This window comes from Mesoplodon densirostris, chromosome 11 (assembly GCF_025265405.1).
Source record: "Mesoplodon densirostris isolate mMesDen1 chromosome 11, mMesDen1 primary haplotype, whole genome shotgun sequence".
NCBI lineage: Eukaryota > Metazoa > Chordata > Mammalia > Artiodactyla > Ziphiidae > Mesoplodon > Mesoplodon densirostris.
The window spans coordinates 20,684,542-20,701,070 of record NC_082671.1 but is presented as its reverse complement, the minus strand read 5'-3'; the positions used below and the strand labels follow the sequence as shown (position 1 = coordinate 20,701,070).

Genomic DNA, 16,529 nt, shown 5'->3' with positions numbered 1-16,529 from the left:
CTGTGCTTATTGTTACTTTGAAAGGAATGTCAGCAGTGTTTTATTCCCATAAGTTAAACTAATTAAAGATAAGAGTAGAGTCACCGATCTAGAAAAGATCTGAAGAGCTTTCCAGCCAGTGTCCTCCTTACCTTGCCAAATGGGGGTGTACTTACTGGTTGGTGACCTCAGGAATAGCTGCAGAGCGTTCATCCTCCCACAGTAATGAACAGCAAGTCTGGAGTGGCATAAAAAGGGTCAATCGAATAGGTCATACATCATATGGGGAGGCAGATGTTGGAACATATTGTAATGGATTACTGTGCAGTATATGAAGATGGCTGGTGGGGTAGAAAAAATGAGGAAGGAGTGAGAAAGAGAGAGAGAAACTCTCAGTTGGTGTTTTTCTTGCATGACTCTCGCAAATATATCTGGTTCTTTGAGGAACTGCTTCAATTATAAAAGTCAAAATGTTTTTCTAGCTATTCAAGGTTTACTGGTGTGTAATAAAATGAAGAAAGCCTTTTAAAATCTATTTCATTTGAAGTGTTTCTTATTTATATGCTTCAGTATCTGCAGTGTGACAGAAACAGCATGAGAGCATCATACTTGGGAAAAAGGTCTTCAGGTTTAAATAAGTTCAAATGTATTCTTTAATTTTTAGTAGGATGCCATCTTCACACCCTCTCAACACTACATCCCTCTCTGATAGTTCCATATTCCAAGTATCACACTGAGTGGGACTGAATTTGGAATAAAATAATAAAGATTGTCTATATATTATTAATATTTGGTGATGGCAGCTTTACACAGATAATATAGCTTTTGTACATGTATTTACTATAGCTTTTTAATAGTAAAACCACACCATAGCCAGACATAATATTTTACTTTTGTATTGTAACTTTTCCAAGATATATCACCCAGGAGTGATGTATTTAAGGAGATGTGGGTCATAATAGTAGTAGTTTCTACCTCTGAGGCCCTAGCAGGCAGCCCCATATTTCCTCAGGCAGGTTTTCCAAGTGGCTCACCAGTTCTCTCTAAAGACAAAACATTCCTTTCTGAAGTGGATGACAATTGTTTTCCCCTTGTGGCTTGTCTTCCTGCAATCCTGAACTCATCTCTGTATGTCCGCTGACCATCCAGCCTTTCGGAGACTTTATCCACTCAAGTAATTCCCTTGCTTAACCTGCTATTGAAACTCTTACATTCCAACAGCTCCAGATGGTTTGTTTTTTAAATTATGTACCATTGATATACTATTAGTTATCCTTCATTTCCACAAATCTCTACTAAGTCTGAATTTACTTACTCTTTTGGTTTGATTTGTTTCTTTCTTTTCCTCAAGTTTCCTTAGGAATTGTGTCCAAATACACAAGATCCTGGATCTTCCACATTGTGTATACTTACTTGAACTTGCTTCTCCAAGTGACTCCAGTCCCTGCTATACCCAGACTATCACTTCCTTTGCTCCCTTGAGAATAACTCTTCAGTTGCAACGCCGGATTGGAGATGAAGTGCAAATGCCTCTCAGATTCCTCAGGCACCTGTGATTCTCCCAATCACTTTTTCCCATGGTCTCTGGGAGATCTGGGGAAGCAACAGGAGAAATGCTTCACTCCCTCCAGCCCCCACCCCACTTACATACCACCAAGGAGGGTAGAAGAGAGCTCTAACCATCTACTCCCTTCCCCAAGCCTTTCACCCTCAACACAGACTTGACAAAGAGTCTCAGTCTTTAGAGCCAGCTGTCAACTCTGTCTAGTCTCTGTTTCTTCCAGCAGTCCCCTTAGTGGTTAAAAAAAGTCATCAACTTTCAGAGCTCACTTTGATATGCTAGTGTTCCTTGGTGGGTACAAAGAGTGCAGGGTCCTTTACAATCGGTATTGTACTTCTCTACTAGGATTTTTGAAAATTAAAAAATTTAAAAATTATTGTGTAAGTATATAAAATTATATAAGAGGAAAATATGTTTATTTCTGGTACTTATTATTGTCATTATATTGTTTATCATTATGGATCTTTTGATAAAAACTATACACTGCTATTAAACTGGACCCTCACAGTCTCTCTGATAGGTTTTACTCTTTAAAATTGAATTCAGATGTCCAGAACTCTTACAACTCAACGATAAAATAACCCGATTTCTTAAAAGAACAAAAGATCGGAATAGGCATTTTACCAAAGAAGACATAGAAATGGCTAGTAAGCACATGAAAAGATGCTCAATGTCATCATTCATTAGGGAAATGCAAATTAAAACCACAATGAGATACCACTGCACTTCTACTAGAATAGTTATGATCGGAAGACAGATAATACCAAGTATTGATGATAATACACTGCTAGTGGGAATGCAGAAAGGTTCAGCCACTTTAGAAAGTTTGGCAGTACCTTGAAAAAGTAAACATTAAATTACCATATGACCTAGCAAAATCCAAACCTAGGAATTGGGTAGCCAAGAGAAATGAAAACACACAAAGACTTGTACTGGAACATTCATAGCAGGACTATTCATAATAGCCTAAAATTGGAAACAAACAAAATGTCCATCAACTGGATAAATGGATAAACGAATATGGTATATCAATACAAATGAGTACCATTCAGCAATATAATGGAACAGACTACTTATACGTGCTACAACATGGAGGAACCTCAAAAACATGCTAAACGGAAGAAGCCAGATCTCTTTTTCTTCAGTCTCCTCCAGCTCTGCCCCAGTAGTGTTGACTGCAAAAGAAGATAGCCTCACATCTAACCTAGGGGAAGTAGAAGGAGTGTGTATTTTTATTTTAAAAAGGGAAGAGGAAAGTTTCTCTTAAAAGTTCCCTCTATGGTATATAGGAAAACCTTAAATACTTAAATATATTTTGTTGGTGGATTTAAAAGTTAACTTTATGACTTTGCATGTTATGTTCACTTACCTGGAATATCGTTCCATTCTAACTTTCTCTTACAACTTCCTTGAAGACGCCTATCTAGCAGGGCTGCAGCTGGGCCCCACCTTAACAGCGCTTTAGAAGATAGTCACAGCCAAGAAAGGTATCCCATCTAGGGCAAAACGATTCATCTTCTCTTGAATGGAGCTGGGGGTAAGAAGAACAGGAGCACAGGCTGTGGGCCTAGCCTTAAAACACCAAGGAGAGCAGGAATCGAAATTCACATCTGCCCTCCACATCATTTTTGTGTGTGGAGGGGAAAATACGCATAACATAGAATTTGTCATCTTAACCATTTTTAAAGGTACAGCTCATTGGCATTAAGTACATTCACATTGTTGTGCAAACATCAGCATCCATCTCCAGAACTTTTTCATCTCTCCAAATTGAAATTCTGTACCTATTAAGCAGTTACATCCCTTCCCGCCTCCCCACCCGACCCCCAGCTCCTGGGAACCACCGCTCTTTATGTCTCTATAAAAACGACTACTCTACATGCATCATATAAGAGGGATCATACATATTTGGTCTTTTATCATTGGCTTATTTCACTTAGCATAGTGTCTTCAAGGTTCATCCATGTAGTAGCATTTGTCAGAACTCCCTTACTTTTTAAGGCTGAATAATATTCCACTGTATGTATATGACACACTTTGCTTAGCCATTCCCCCCTTGATGGACACTTGGATCTCTTCCACCTTTTGGCTATTGTGACTAATGCTGCTGTGAACATGGGTGTACAAATATCTGTTCCAGGCCCTGCTTTCAATTATTTGGAATATATACCCAGAAGAGGGATTGTTGGATCATTTGGTAATTCTGTTTCATTTTTTGAGGAATTGCCATAGTGTTTTCCAAAAGTAGTTACACCATTTTATATTCCCAGCAGAAAAGGTCAAAGGTTCCAATTTCTCCACATCCTCACCAATATTTGTTATGTTCAGGTTTTTTGATAATAGCTGTCCTAATGGATTGTGAAGTGGTATCTCATTTTGGTATTCATTTGCACCCAGCTATTTTGAAGCTGTGTTTGTCCAGTTGGGAAAATGAACCATATTTTATTAAACACATCATTAGCTAGATTTGTAAATTGTAAATTTTTATATATTTGGCATGTGAGTTTCTATTTGCACTTTTGCCCTGGAATCCAACAAATTTAAGGCCTATTGTGTTTTTCATGCAATATGCTCAAATAACCTCAAAAAGAAGAGCTGACAGTATTAGAGCAAGAAGTCCATGTTTTAACTCAAGTTGCTCTGATAATTTTCTGTGAAGAAACATTATGAAAAATAATGTGCAAAGCAAATTTATTCACATTGTAACATGCTGATATGTTTTGAAAGATTTTCTTCAGTACATTAGTTTCTCTTTAAACTCCACATTTAAGTTACATTAAGAAGCTGAAATTAAGCCATAAAGATAACACTTATGGAGCCTTGAAATTGCTTTCTGAATTTTTTCCTCACAAATGTTATTCTTTGTCCCTGCCCTTAAAAAAACAAACATGCTTTTCATATACATCGTATCTAACATAAATCTCTCAGGTTAGATTTAAGCTTTAGAAGTACACATTTATCAACTTTTAAAATCATAATAAGCTGCAACACACACATTTTAAAATCTCTAATCGAAACAGTTAACACATTGTAGACATATTAACTTTTATTGCCAGATTTCACTCACTACACTTAAAAAAAGAATCACCTCCCATTTCTGTACATATATTTGAACTTGAAGATGCTATTGACAAGGGAGTTTTTAGCTATGTAACGTTCTTTTTGAAGATTTAGGTCTATATGTGTTTGCTTAGGTGAGAGTTTAGAAGTGACTACTACTTATTTCTTTTTTTTTTTTTTTTTTTTTTTTTTGCTGTACGCGGGCCTCTCACTGCTGTGGCCTCTCCCGTTGCGGAGCACAGGCTCCGGACACACAGGCCCCGCGGCCATGGCTCGCGGGCCCAGCCGCTCCGCGGCATGTGGGATCCTCCGGGATCGGGGCACGAACCCGTGTCCCCTGCATCGGCAGGCGGACTCTCAACCACTGCGCCACCAGGGAGGCCCTACTACTACTTATTTCTGAAAGCTTTCTTTTTTTTTTTTTTTTTTTTTTTTTTTTGTGGTATGCGGGCCGCTAACTGTTGTGGCCTCTCCCGCTGCGGAGCACAGGCTCCAGACGCACAGGCCCAGCGGCCATGGCTCACAGGCCCAGCCACTCCGCGGCATGTGGGACCTTCCCGGACCCAGGCACGAACCCGTGTCCCCTGCATCGGCAGGTGGACTCTCAACCACTGTGCCACCAGGGAAGCCCCCTGAGAGCTTTCTTGATCACCATGTGTGATAAAGGACTTGAACTTTCAGCCTTGTACCTCTTTAAATTCTTGGGATAGTTAAAACAACCTCACTGGTCTCATTTAATTAAATGTTAAAATATGTAAAATTCATTTATAGTTATAGTACACCTCTTTTTTCTCTCTATGTATCAGTGTTTGATATGAAATTTCATTTGGAGAAAATGATCCTACTTATAAAATAATTTTAAACAACTAATTTAGGAAAAACAGTATTAAGCGGTTGTGCAGTGTGTTAGCACTCTTCACTCAGATCATGGAATCTTTTTTTTTCCTTCTTCATTTTCGCAACTGTTACTTCAACTCAAACTATCATTCAAATTACTGCTGCTAAATTTTGATAACCTCAGAAGTGATATAACTCTTGTCTTTATCTTAACTAAAACAATATATATGTTTTAGCTTAAAACATATATATTGCTCTCAAACATTCAGTGGCTTTCTCTTGCCTACATATTAAATTTAAACTGTTTTGCCTATATTTCACGATTTTCTGTAAGTTGAACTTAGCCTGCACTCAGTACTGTTTTGTTCTTCCCAAGGTTTGCACTCAATTAGGTCACTGTCCTGTCTACCACCCACTCTCACACCTACTGTTCTGCACCATCCTCTCTATTCCCTTTGCAACAGCCAGGTCATTCCTGCTCCTGTGCCTGGCTTTACATTGTGCTCCCTCCCTAGAATGCCACCTCTTTTATTATGCTTAGCTACACCTCTATAATGAAAGCATATCAGAATGCACTGATTCATTTCCTTTTTTGTCATGCCTTTAACAGTGGCATATAGTTACATATAGTACACTTATATTCTCAATATTTTATGTGTACCAGTGTTGACTTAGGGAAGAAACTATGTTTATGCATTTTCTGTGTCCCCCACTGTACCTAGCACAGTCCAGAGTCTGTAGTAGGAGGTTAGCAGGTAAATATTACCTAGTTCTTACTTGGTATAATTAATCCATTAATAATTATAACTGTTACTTATTGATCAAGTGAGTGTTTTATGCACAGTATGTGATGTATTTCTCACAGCAACCATGCAAAGTCAGTTTTATTTAGCCCTGAATTTGCAGATTAAGGAATTGTGGTTCAGATTGGTCACCCCAGGTCACTAGCTCAGAGCTGGGGTTAGAATTGTGGTTTGCCTTCCTTTTAACTGTCCCTCTAAAAGTAGAAATGGTCCTTGAAGGAGCTTAAAATGCTGAAAAGACAAAGATGTCGTTTTACGGAACAGTTTGAGACAAAAGTGAGAGTTACTTATACGTATAGATAGATATATAGAAACACACTTATGAGCACATTAGCACCAAGACCCTAAGTAACCAATGAATAGATTCCAACCTAATTGTATGTGGTTGTCTCCATTAAAAAAGAAAAAAAATCATTGTCTGAAGTAGGTGTAGGGATGGGGGAAGGGAAAGGGAATGAGAATGCAATATTTTATTTATTTATTTATTTATTTTCTTTTTGCGGTATGCGGGCCTCTCACTGTTGTGGCCTCTCCCGTTGCGGAGCACAGGCTCCGGACGCGCAGGCCCAGCGGCCATGGCTCACGGGCCCAGCCGCTCCGCGGCATATGGGATCCTCCCAGACCGGGGCACGAACCCGTATCCCCTGCATCGGCAGGCGGACTCTTAACCACTGCGCCACCAGGGAGGCCCGAGAATGCAATATTTTAAGTAATATAAGGAATAGAAAACCTAATGCTCTGTGGGGTTGGGGAGTTTTGGAGATCAAACCAAACCCCTAGCATATCCATTTCAAGATAAGGGTCAGATTATTCTTCAAGGTAAAAAAGTGTTATTCTGTTAGTCTGGTTAACATCATGCCCTGAGTGTTCTCCATAATCTTCAGCTTTTTATGTTTAGGATCTCTCAACTTCTTTCTGATGTTAAGAACGACTGTTTTTCATATCATAATACACCTTATATTTAACTCTGGGTTTTCTCTACTATCCTTTTTTTTTTTTTTTTTTTTTTTTTTTGTGGTACACGGGCCTCTCACTGCTGTGGCCTCTCCCGTTGCGGAGCACAGACTCCGGACGTGCAGGCTCAGCAGCCATGGCTCACGGGCCCAGCCGCTCCGTGGCATGTGGAATCCTCCTGCACCGGGGCACAAACCTGTGTCCCCTGCATTGGCAGGCGGACTCTCAACCACTGCGCCACCAGGGAAGCCCCTCTCTACTATCCTTTAAAGACAAATATGAGCCAGGTTTTTGTTTAAACATTTTTATTTATATATAATTGCAAGTGACTATAATTATATATGTACATAATATGTAAATGAGTTCTATAGTTCACAGGATGCTTGTTACTTCAGGTGGCTTTCCAGTCCCCACAGATTTCATGCCCCTTCCCGCTCACCAAGGTCAGCCAGTGATTCTGAGATTATAGACCTCCCTCAGTACAGATACCTACATGATTCTTGATTCTGCATTAAGAACATTTAATAAATGAAATAAAATACTAATCATCTCTAGACTTTCTTGTTTTAATATCAGTCAACACACATCTTTTTTTTTTTAAACCTATTTCTTTCTTTTTTTTTTTTATAAAGGTGTCACTTTTTTTATTTATTATCTTTGGCTGTGTTGGGTCTTCGTTTCTGTGTGAGGGCTTTCTCTAGTTGTGGCAAGTGGAGTCCACTCTTCATCGCAGTGTGCAGGCCTCTCAGTGTTGTGGCCTCTCCTGTTGCAGAGCACAGGCTCCAGATGCACAGGCTCAGTAGTTGTGGCTCACGGGTCCAGTTGCTCCGTGGCATGTGGGATCTTCCCAGACCAGGGCTCGAACCCGCGTCCCCTGCATTAGCAGGCAGACTCTCAACCACTGCGCCACCAGGGAAGCCCCAGTCAACACACATCTTAATGGATAGACAAATGGATTTAATTTTTTGAAAGGTTGAATTAAAATAAGTCTCAGCAGCATGTAGTTTTTAAGGTGCCTACCCTTGATATATGACCAGGTATGAAAACCACTGTCAGCTTCTTTAAATCTACTGAAAATTTGTTTTAACTTGTGAATGGCCAAATTAGGTCCCAGCAGTATTAAAATCTCTGGTTTATTTTACTTGTGCAGACCCAAAGTATGTTAGATTCTCTGAGACTTGAGGCCTTTTTATGCTTCTGTAATATAATGTAAATTTAAGGAACACATATATTTGACACAAACTAAAATGTATTGAAAATAGATCTTTCCTACTTCCAAACCTTGGCAAACTAGGAAGATCAGATATGTGTGGTGGGAAATGTAATGATCTGGAAATAGTAGAAAGTTAATCACAGTTGGGGAAAAGTATGTCTATATATCGACCCTTTGCATAGAGAAAGCCAAATATGACGAAGGGGATATGCAAGATTAGGGTGCTACTTAATGTTAGCCATACTGAATGAGTAATAAGATTATGACTTTTTCATCATTAATTACTTTAACTCTCTGTGTTTTGTAAAAATACCAGTTACTAGTATACTGTTCTAGTAAAAATATGTATTTAAATGGACCCATGTATTTTCCAAATTTATCTTCTTTTCTACACAAAGGAATTTTTTGGATAATTTAACTGAGGTAAACCTTAATTTCATATTTAAAAGGTTAAAATAATGCATTTATTTGAATGAAGGAAGAACATGTATGATTTTTTTTAATTCCAAGTATATACCGTTTCCTACCTTTAAATTCATTAAAGTGTTTGGGAACATATTTATACTTCTATTTTTAATAATAGTTCTAATACTTCTTTGGAAGTTGTGAATCTGTAGTGATTTATGTTTAAACATTTAATTACCTTTTATGAGTGGTCCATCTATTTAATTATCTAATTAATACAAATAGTCAATATTTTGAAATAATTTTTTAATAATCAAATTCAAATTTTGAATCAGTATTTTGTTCACATTTTTCCTTTTAGCTACAGAGGTTAAAATATCCCATGTCATCTTTAGTAATTATGGAACAATTTTATATTTTGTGTATACGAAACCAGAAATATGTGTTGTTACCTTCTAGGAATAATAAGCACCGGAATCATTTTTAAAGACAAGGATATAATATACAGTACAGTGTGAAATTTACAATATGTAATATAGTTATCCAGCCAGTATTTTAAAATACATATATTTTAAAATTCAGTACACTGGAAAAAGTTTTAATTTGCAAAGTGATATCCTGGGTTATTGGTTATTTTCTTAATGGCTTCATAAACAGTTCAGGATGATGATGGAAGAAATTACTTTGTGAATTGCAGAATTTAAGACACAGGTTTTTAACCCAATTGTGGGAAATGCATCATTTCTGATACTTTGAAAATGGTACACTCCCACTCATCATATTTGACATCATATCCTTTTACTTTTTATGTAATCTATTAAAGACTTATGGATTAAATCTTATTCTTTCTGATTGACTGGGGTAAGAAATAACATAATTCTAAAGCATGCAAAAAAAATTTTGGGGGTGGAACAGTCATTATTGCTAGTATAAATATACTTCTCTGGTGTTTCTTTTGTCTGGAATGTATCTTGCATTAGTTGACATAAAACAATAAGCTATAATTTTTAAAATAATTTTAATGTCCTGTTTTCATTTAGAACAAAGCATCTAGAAACTCTGAAAAATGTAAATGTATTTTCATGTATATAAATGCCAGTCTTCATTATTTCATTTATAGAGAGACCCCACTTATCAGAGTCTCTGGCTTATCCTGAGCAGTTTCAGCCTTTGAAATTTCCCTTTCATAGAAAAACCAAGATAATACAGAGAACTATTTCACAGCACTTTTCCTTGAGAGCTTTTTTCTTTAACATCAGTCTTTTTATTATGGAAGTTCTAGCTTGCATAGTAAAAGCTATCCATGAAATCTTAAGACAAATGAGAAATAAGAAATTGGGTTGTATTTTAAATATATATACACACATATATATGTATATATATATGTGTGTATATCTATACATTTATTTATTAATATTTGTATATGTATATATAAATAATTGCTTCTTCAATCAGATTTTCACAAACTGCTAAATGGAGATGAAAGAGTATTAAACTAAACATTTGATATGACTATTTGAATCTAAAGCAACCTCCATATTTTAAGATACTACATGATACGGCTATCATCATCAAGTAAAATTTTCCCTTATTATTAAATTGATTTGTTGAAGAATTTTTATTGGTTATTTAATAAGAATTACTATGTGATGGCTTAGTCGAAGAGTGTGTGCTTTAGATAGTATTCCTTAAAACCCTAATCCTCGATTATCTCGTTTATATATCATGAAGCAAAGTGGCATTCTGGCAAGCATCCAGTTAACTTTTATCAACTGAGGTAGACTGACCCGATAATGTTCTTCAGCTAGTCCCCTTCCATTCCCTCCCAGTGGCTTTTTTGTATTTCTACACAGCTAATAATCAGAAAAAATTGTTACAGGTGCCCTTTTCAGCAAGTCAAAGAAAGGAAATATACAGGGCTTGAGCCCATATGGATAGTAAGAAAATTACTTGGTGTATGAAGCTTCATTCTTTTGTAACACACCGTGTAAATTTTTAAATGGTTAAAATAAAGGTATTAACCATATAGCATGATATACTTTTCCTCCACTGATGTTGGAAAAGAGTAAATACGGATGACTGTTACTTGTTTTCAGTCCCTGTATATACTGAAACTAAAATTCCTTATGTGTCATATCTGTCATTTCTCCCCTGAGAAGTAAGTCATGAAAGTTGAGGTGACAGTGTCTTTCTTTAAATATTCCAGGGCACAAACAAAAATACCCAATTGGAAAAATACCACATCTTATTATAGGTATTTTCTGAGAGGCGCATTTATTTTATTACTCAGTCCTTTTTTTTTCTCTCTCCCACCCTCCCTCTCTCTCTCTCTCTCTCTCTCTCTCTCTCTCTCTCTCTCTCCCTCTCTCTCCCTCTCTCTTTCTTCTGTAGCAGTTATATGCTGCCCAGCTAGCTGCAATGCAGGTATCTCCAGGAGGAAAGCTCCCAGGCATACCCCAAGGCAACCTTGGTGCTGCTGTATCTCCTACCAGCATTCACACAGACAAGAGCACAAACAGCCCACCACCCAAAAGCAAGGTACCCTTTTGAAGAAACTACATGTTTTGACATTTAGAGTGTACTTTTCATTCAGTGATATTTATTGAATATCTATTATGTGCCAGCAACTGGGCTAAACTCTAGATCTCCAAGGAAATAATAGTCTAGTAGGATCAGTAAGGAATGTGTCCCTATAAATTTGCATACATACATTTAGTCACTCGTTTATACAACAAACATGCATTTATAGTAGGAAATGTGAGTGACACAAATATTTGTAAGATAGGTGTGCTGTCATCAAGAATTTTACAGTCTTATAAAATAGATACCCATCCTCTATGGTACAAAGTCATAGAAGGAGTTACAGATAAAGTGCATTGGAAGTTATTAGGACAAAGAGAATATTACCTTCAGTGAGAGGTCTGGGAAAAGTTTCCCAAAGGGGCAACTGAATTAGACCTTAGTATATGAGTATGATTAGTGCATACAGAAAATGTTTTATATAAATATCAATAACTATTATTATGAGGTATAGTATAGACATAATTTTCGATGTATTATTCAGCCAATGAGATGATCATGTACAGATAGGAAGATAATACTAGTGTTAAAAGTAAGACTGTTTAGGAATAGTTTTGTTTTTAGAGCTAAGGAAACATTTCCTGAGAGAATGTAGAAAAGGATCAAGAGAGTTTCAGGTAATTTGTTTCTTGGCTCAGAAGAAGAGAGAAGCAGAAAAATTAATTTGAATTTCTTTGTGATTTTTAAGATATTACCTAGATGATAGTATATGAATATATTAAACTTTCTGTGGAAAAAGTAAAAAGAGTAACCATAAAATAATTTTTCCTGATGTTAATCAGGGAAATAATCACACATATTTTCTAACAATTAGAAAATATTAAGTAGAAAGCTAATAACAGTTAATTTACCCCCCAAATAATACTGTTTTGTCTTTTGCTGAATTACCTAGAGAATTGCTTCTGCTCTTCATTTCATGAATTCATGTTTAAATGTCTAAAGAGTAATAGGCTAAGAGTAGTCACAACTGTTGAAAAAATACACAGAGAAAATAATTAGAAAGTATTGTAAAAGAAAAAAACAATCCAATAATTTTTTTACTCCTTCCGTAGTGCCCTGGCAGGTGCTTTTCACAGTCAGTGTATTAATCCAGAGTAGAAATTGGGAAAGAGAAGAGATGGGCTGGGAAAGTGTCCTCCAGCCTCTATCTCCCCAAAACCTCCAAGTCTGTTTTTATATAGTAAGAGATAAATACATTTGGAATTGTAACTGAACCTGGACAAGGACCTTAGACCTCACCAGCAACATGTGCAAATATATAGTGCAAAACACTGTGCTTACTACTGTGATATTAGGAAACATGCATCAGCCACTTTTAAGAGCTCTTTCTGCTGTGTAATGGACCATGCATGTTCTGTGCTTGATGTGTACCTAAGGCCTGGTCTGCTTTTCTTCATGATCACAGCAGAACATATGTTTTTAAAACTTGGTAATAATTATAACATTTATTAAATATAATTTAATTTTAAAGCAGTGATGTTTTGGTGTCTCCATGGACCAGCAGTTTCAATGTATTACATGTACAGGCTAACACTGAGAAAAATAAATAGCTGTAGCAGCATAGTCATTGTCACACACAAGTAACTCTGTGAGGTATCATTCTGGGTTTTTTCCCATGACTTATTAATGTGATTTCACATCATGTTTTATAATGATGCTTTACATTAGGACGTTTCATCTTATGATTTTATAGCACATAGTTCACTTGTAAAGGACTAATGTGTTTTTCCTGGTTCCTAGAATTACTTTTTATCGTTAGTATCTTCTCCCCAAATGACTTAACTCAAATAATCATGAAGCTTTTGATGTCAGTCAGCCTCATCCATTTATGCATCTGTTTATTTGTTCATTCATTCTTTCATCTATTCAAATGTTTATTGAGCACTTGCTACAATACTTTCTTAGGTAACCATGGCAAATGTAAAAGTGACTGAAAGTTGGCCAAGATTAGGACATTGCTTTAGGAGCTATATGGTTCCAGACATTCATAGAACTCCACAGACTGGATGCAGAGATTGATTATTTCAGTAATGTTAGAATTCTGCCATATTCTATGGTTTTAAACACCTCCATTTATTTAGTACTAGTAAAAAAGTGGATTGTGTTTCTATAAGCTATGATTATACATAATTTTAAAAATATATTTATAGTTTATCGCTAAATTTCACTTTTGGAAAATTAGCCTTCATGAATTTTCTATCATATAAAGTTTAAGAAAACCATGGATGTTGTATTTTTTCCCACCTACAATTATTATAGAATACATAAAAAGTTTAACCCAGAATAAAGTACCCCTTTTTAAGAAACAGCCACGATTTAATAAAAATATGTCCTTTCTTTGCTCATTGTCCTCTAGCATACTGTCTCCCACCATTCTTATTGTCAGAAAAGATGTCTTAAATGTGCTTGGTGTTTTAGCTAAGCAGTAAACTTTAGTGGGTTAAAAATAACCAGACCAATAAATATTACTGTTGTCATTTTAATGGAGAACATAGCTAAAAGAATACAAGCAACAATAAGTAAAGAGGTCCCATTTCAATACATTAATTTAGTTTCTTAGAGGCTGGAATTGACATTTATACATGGTATAATATATATTTTGCCTTCACAAAGCCATTTTAGTTATATATAATTGTTATCCTTTATTATTATATATATATTTTGAAACAATCAATTCTTAGTGTCCTGGGGGCATTTTCTATGTGTTTTATTGGTGGGTTTTTATGTCTGTCTTACTATACAATAGAATTATTTTATTTAGCTTTTTGTTATCTGCCTACCTACCTGGCATAAGCCAAACTGATAATTTATGTTGAAAGTACCTTTATTGTACTTTCAATAGAATAATAGAATCATAAGCCACATCTAGGTGATGATGTAAGGAAAATGATCTTATTGACAGCTGTCAAAAATCAACCATTTTCTCTGGGTTTTCTCACCTGCCCTTCTTCCTAGATTTGTCTTTGACTCACAACTCCAGAGAAGGACACAAACAAAACTTATTTGCAATTTGCAAAAAATGGAAGGGGGGAATCAAAGGGAAGGGGCTCCAAAAGACTGTAAAATTGTACAGCATGAGTCCTCTGATGCATGCTGTTTTCAATCTGCTGTGTGCCAGTTGGAGGCTTGAGGGGGTTGTGTGTGCACTAGAAAGGATAATGCTGAGAAATGATAGAGTGGCTGTGACCTCCAAGCTCAGCCTGGAAATCCAAGACATTGATTTCACTTAGCATTCCTGCTGAGAAATCTGGTGGAGTTCAGTTGTAATAAAAGAACAAGATTCTGTTCTAATGGTAATGGCGTATGACAGACATATCACTTTGTCTGTCCTCAGCACCAGAGAGAGGAGAATTGGAGAAAGGTCACCTGATCTTCCCGTGGTGTTGTACGAGTGCTGTACTGAGCTTTGAACTGCCACTTAGGAACATAATTATTTATAATAGTAAATGATAAAGAAACCTTTAGAGGACTCACAGTGACCCTCTAAAAACTGCAGACAGGAAGTGTGTACCATAAATGTGAAAACACAAAAAGAAATCTGCTCTCTTCAAAATCTGCATTGGAGAACTTGGATAGCATTGCTGAATTATATGTCTTTAAACTTACTGTTTTGAACTGTTTTCATTAATGCCTGACATATTGTCATTGCTTAACTTTTCCTTATTTTTATGCCTTGATTATATTATTCACAGAGACAAGAATTTTTTTTTATAATATATTTTGCCAAAGGTTGAAAAATTAAGGCTATCAGCAGGTTTTAAAAATTTCTCAGATGTTACATAACATCTTTCTTAATACATGTACACTTGTCTCTTTAGCACTTATTTAATTTTTTCCCCTCTGGATCCTACTCCAGGACTAATTTTTTAATATTTAGTTCTTCAGGGATATTCTCCTAGCTCATGCGTATCCTCACAGCTGAGTTTATAGCTAAATATTGATAAAAAAAACTTTGAAAGTATGAAATCTTGAACTTATGTGTACAAGAGATCAAGTTTAAAGGAAATTTTAGAGATAATTCTATTTCTCATATTAAGGAAAATTATTTAAAGTCTTGTTTAGAAGTATTGGTCCTTGAATCTCATAGACAATATTGCTGCTCTGAATCTGCTTATATTCCTTAACAAATGTTTAAATTGATTTGTTTATAGTTTAGCATTCTGCCACAGAATGGACACAATTTATTCAATGACTTTCATTTTTGCACCACATATTTCTTTATTTTAATGGTTTTCTGCATTGTTTGCTACAGTCTTTTAAAAAACCTAGATAGCCTTTCTTTTGTGATAGTAATTGATCTCTTGATAATATTTGTTTGGTAAGAATTAATTATTTCTTTTAAACATAACAGAATCAATATCAGCCTTAAAATAGTTATCTTAGGAGGAGGAATATTTTTACTTGGTTTCACATACAACTCACGCAATTGTTGGTAATGAATAAGCTTATAATTTCCATGTTATCAGGAAATCCTCATATGTCATAGATGTGCTAACCATCTGAACTTCACATATTAAGTGTTTTGCTATTGCAAAAGTAGCCACCTCTTGGGAAAATTTTAAGTGCAACTTGTAAATACTATGAAACGTCTCTTGGTATTTGATGAAAACTTATATATTGCCTGCAGCTAACCAAGAGTAGTTAGATTGAAAAGCTGATGACAAGAGAGAATTCCTGGGTGCTTTTCTTTTAACCTTGCTCTGACCCTAGTCATACCCCTGGTCGCAGTTGTGTCTCTGTCAATGACAGGAGCACATAGATTGTCCAAATCAATTTTTTTTTTGTTCTTTTCAAATACTTCTGGCAGTGATGTTCCCATTTGCTCAGCAGTAGCACCTGGGAGTTAGGACAAGGAAAATAAATATTTTTCCAACAAGCCAGAGAAAGCCCTAGCCAGCTGACCAGACACAATCAGATACTTTCAGGGGCAATATCCTTATACATATTGTTTCAAATTCAGAAGCAAGAAGTGGAACTGTATTGTTTTATCTGATCCTCTTTCACAGACACAGAAATGAAGATCTTTTCTGAATTGGTAGCCAGGTGTTTGTGTTAGTAATGTCAGGAGTGCCATGACTCCTCTTAGGGCACCTATTTTTTGCTATAATGGTTCCAATCACATAGTTTCATGCTAGCA

At 36.0% G+C, this 16,529-nt stretch overlaps 1 protein-coding gene across 1 annotated transcript in view; it reads left to right on the top strand.

The window, feature by feature from the left end:
• Positions 1-16,529, top strand: part of SOX5 (SRY-box transcription factor 5) — a 739,414-nt gene that overhangs the window by 658,543 nt on the left and 64,342 nt on the right. Inside the window, exon 10 of the mRNA XM_060112407.1 lies at positions 11,204-11,350. Within this exon, the coding sequence (XP_059968390.1) occupies positions 11,204-11,350 (147 nt within the window). The remainder of the gene's footprint in view (positions 1-11,203; positions 11,351-16,529) is intronic.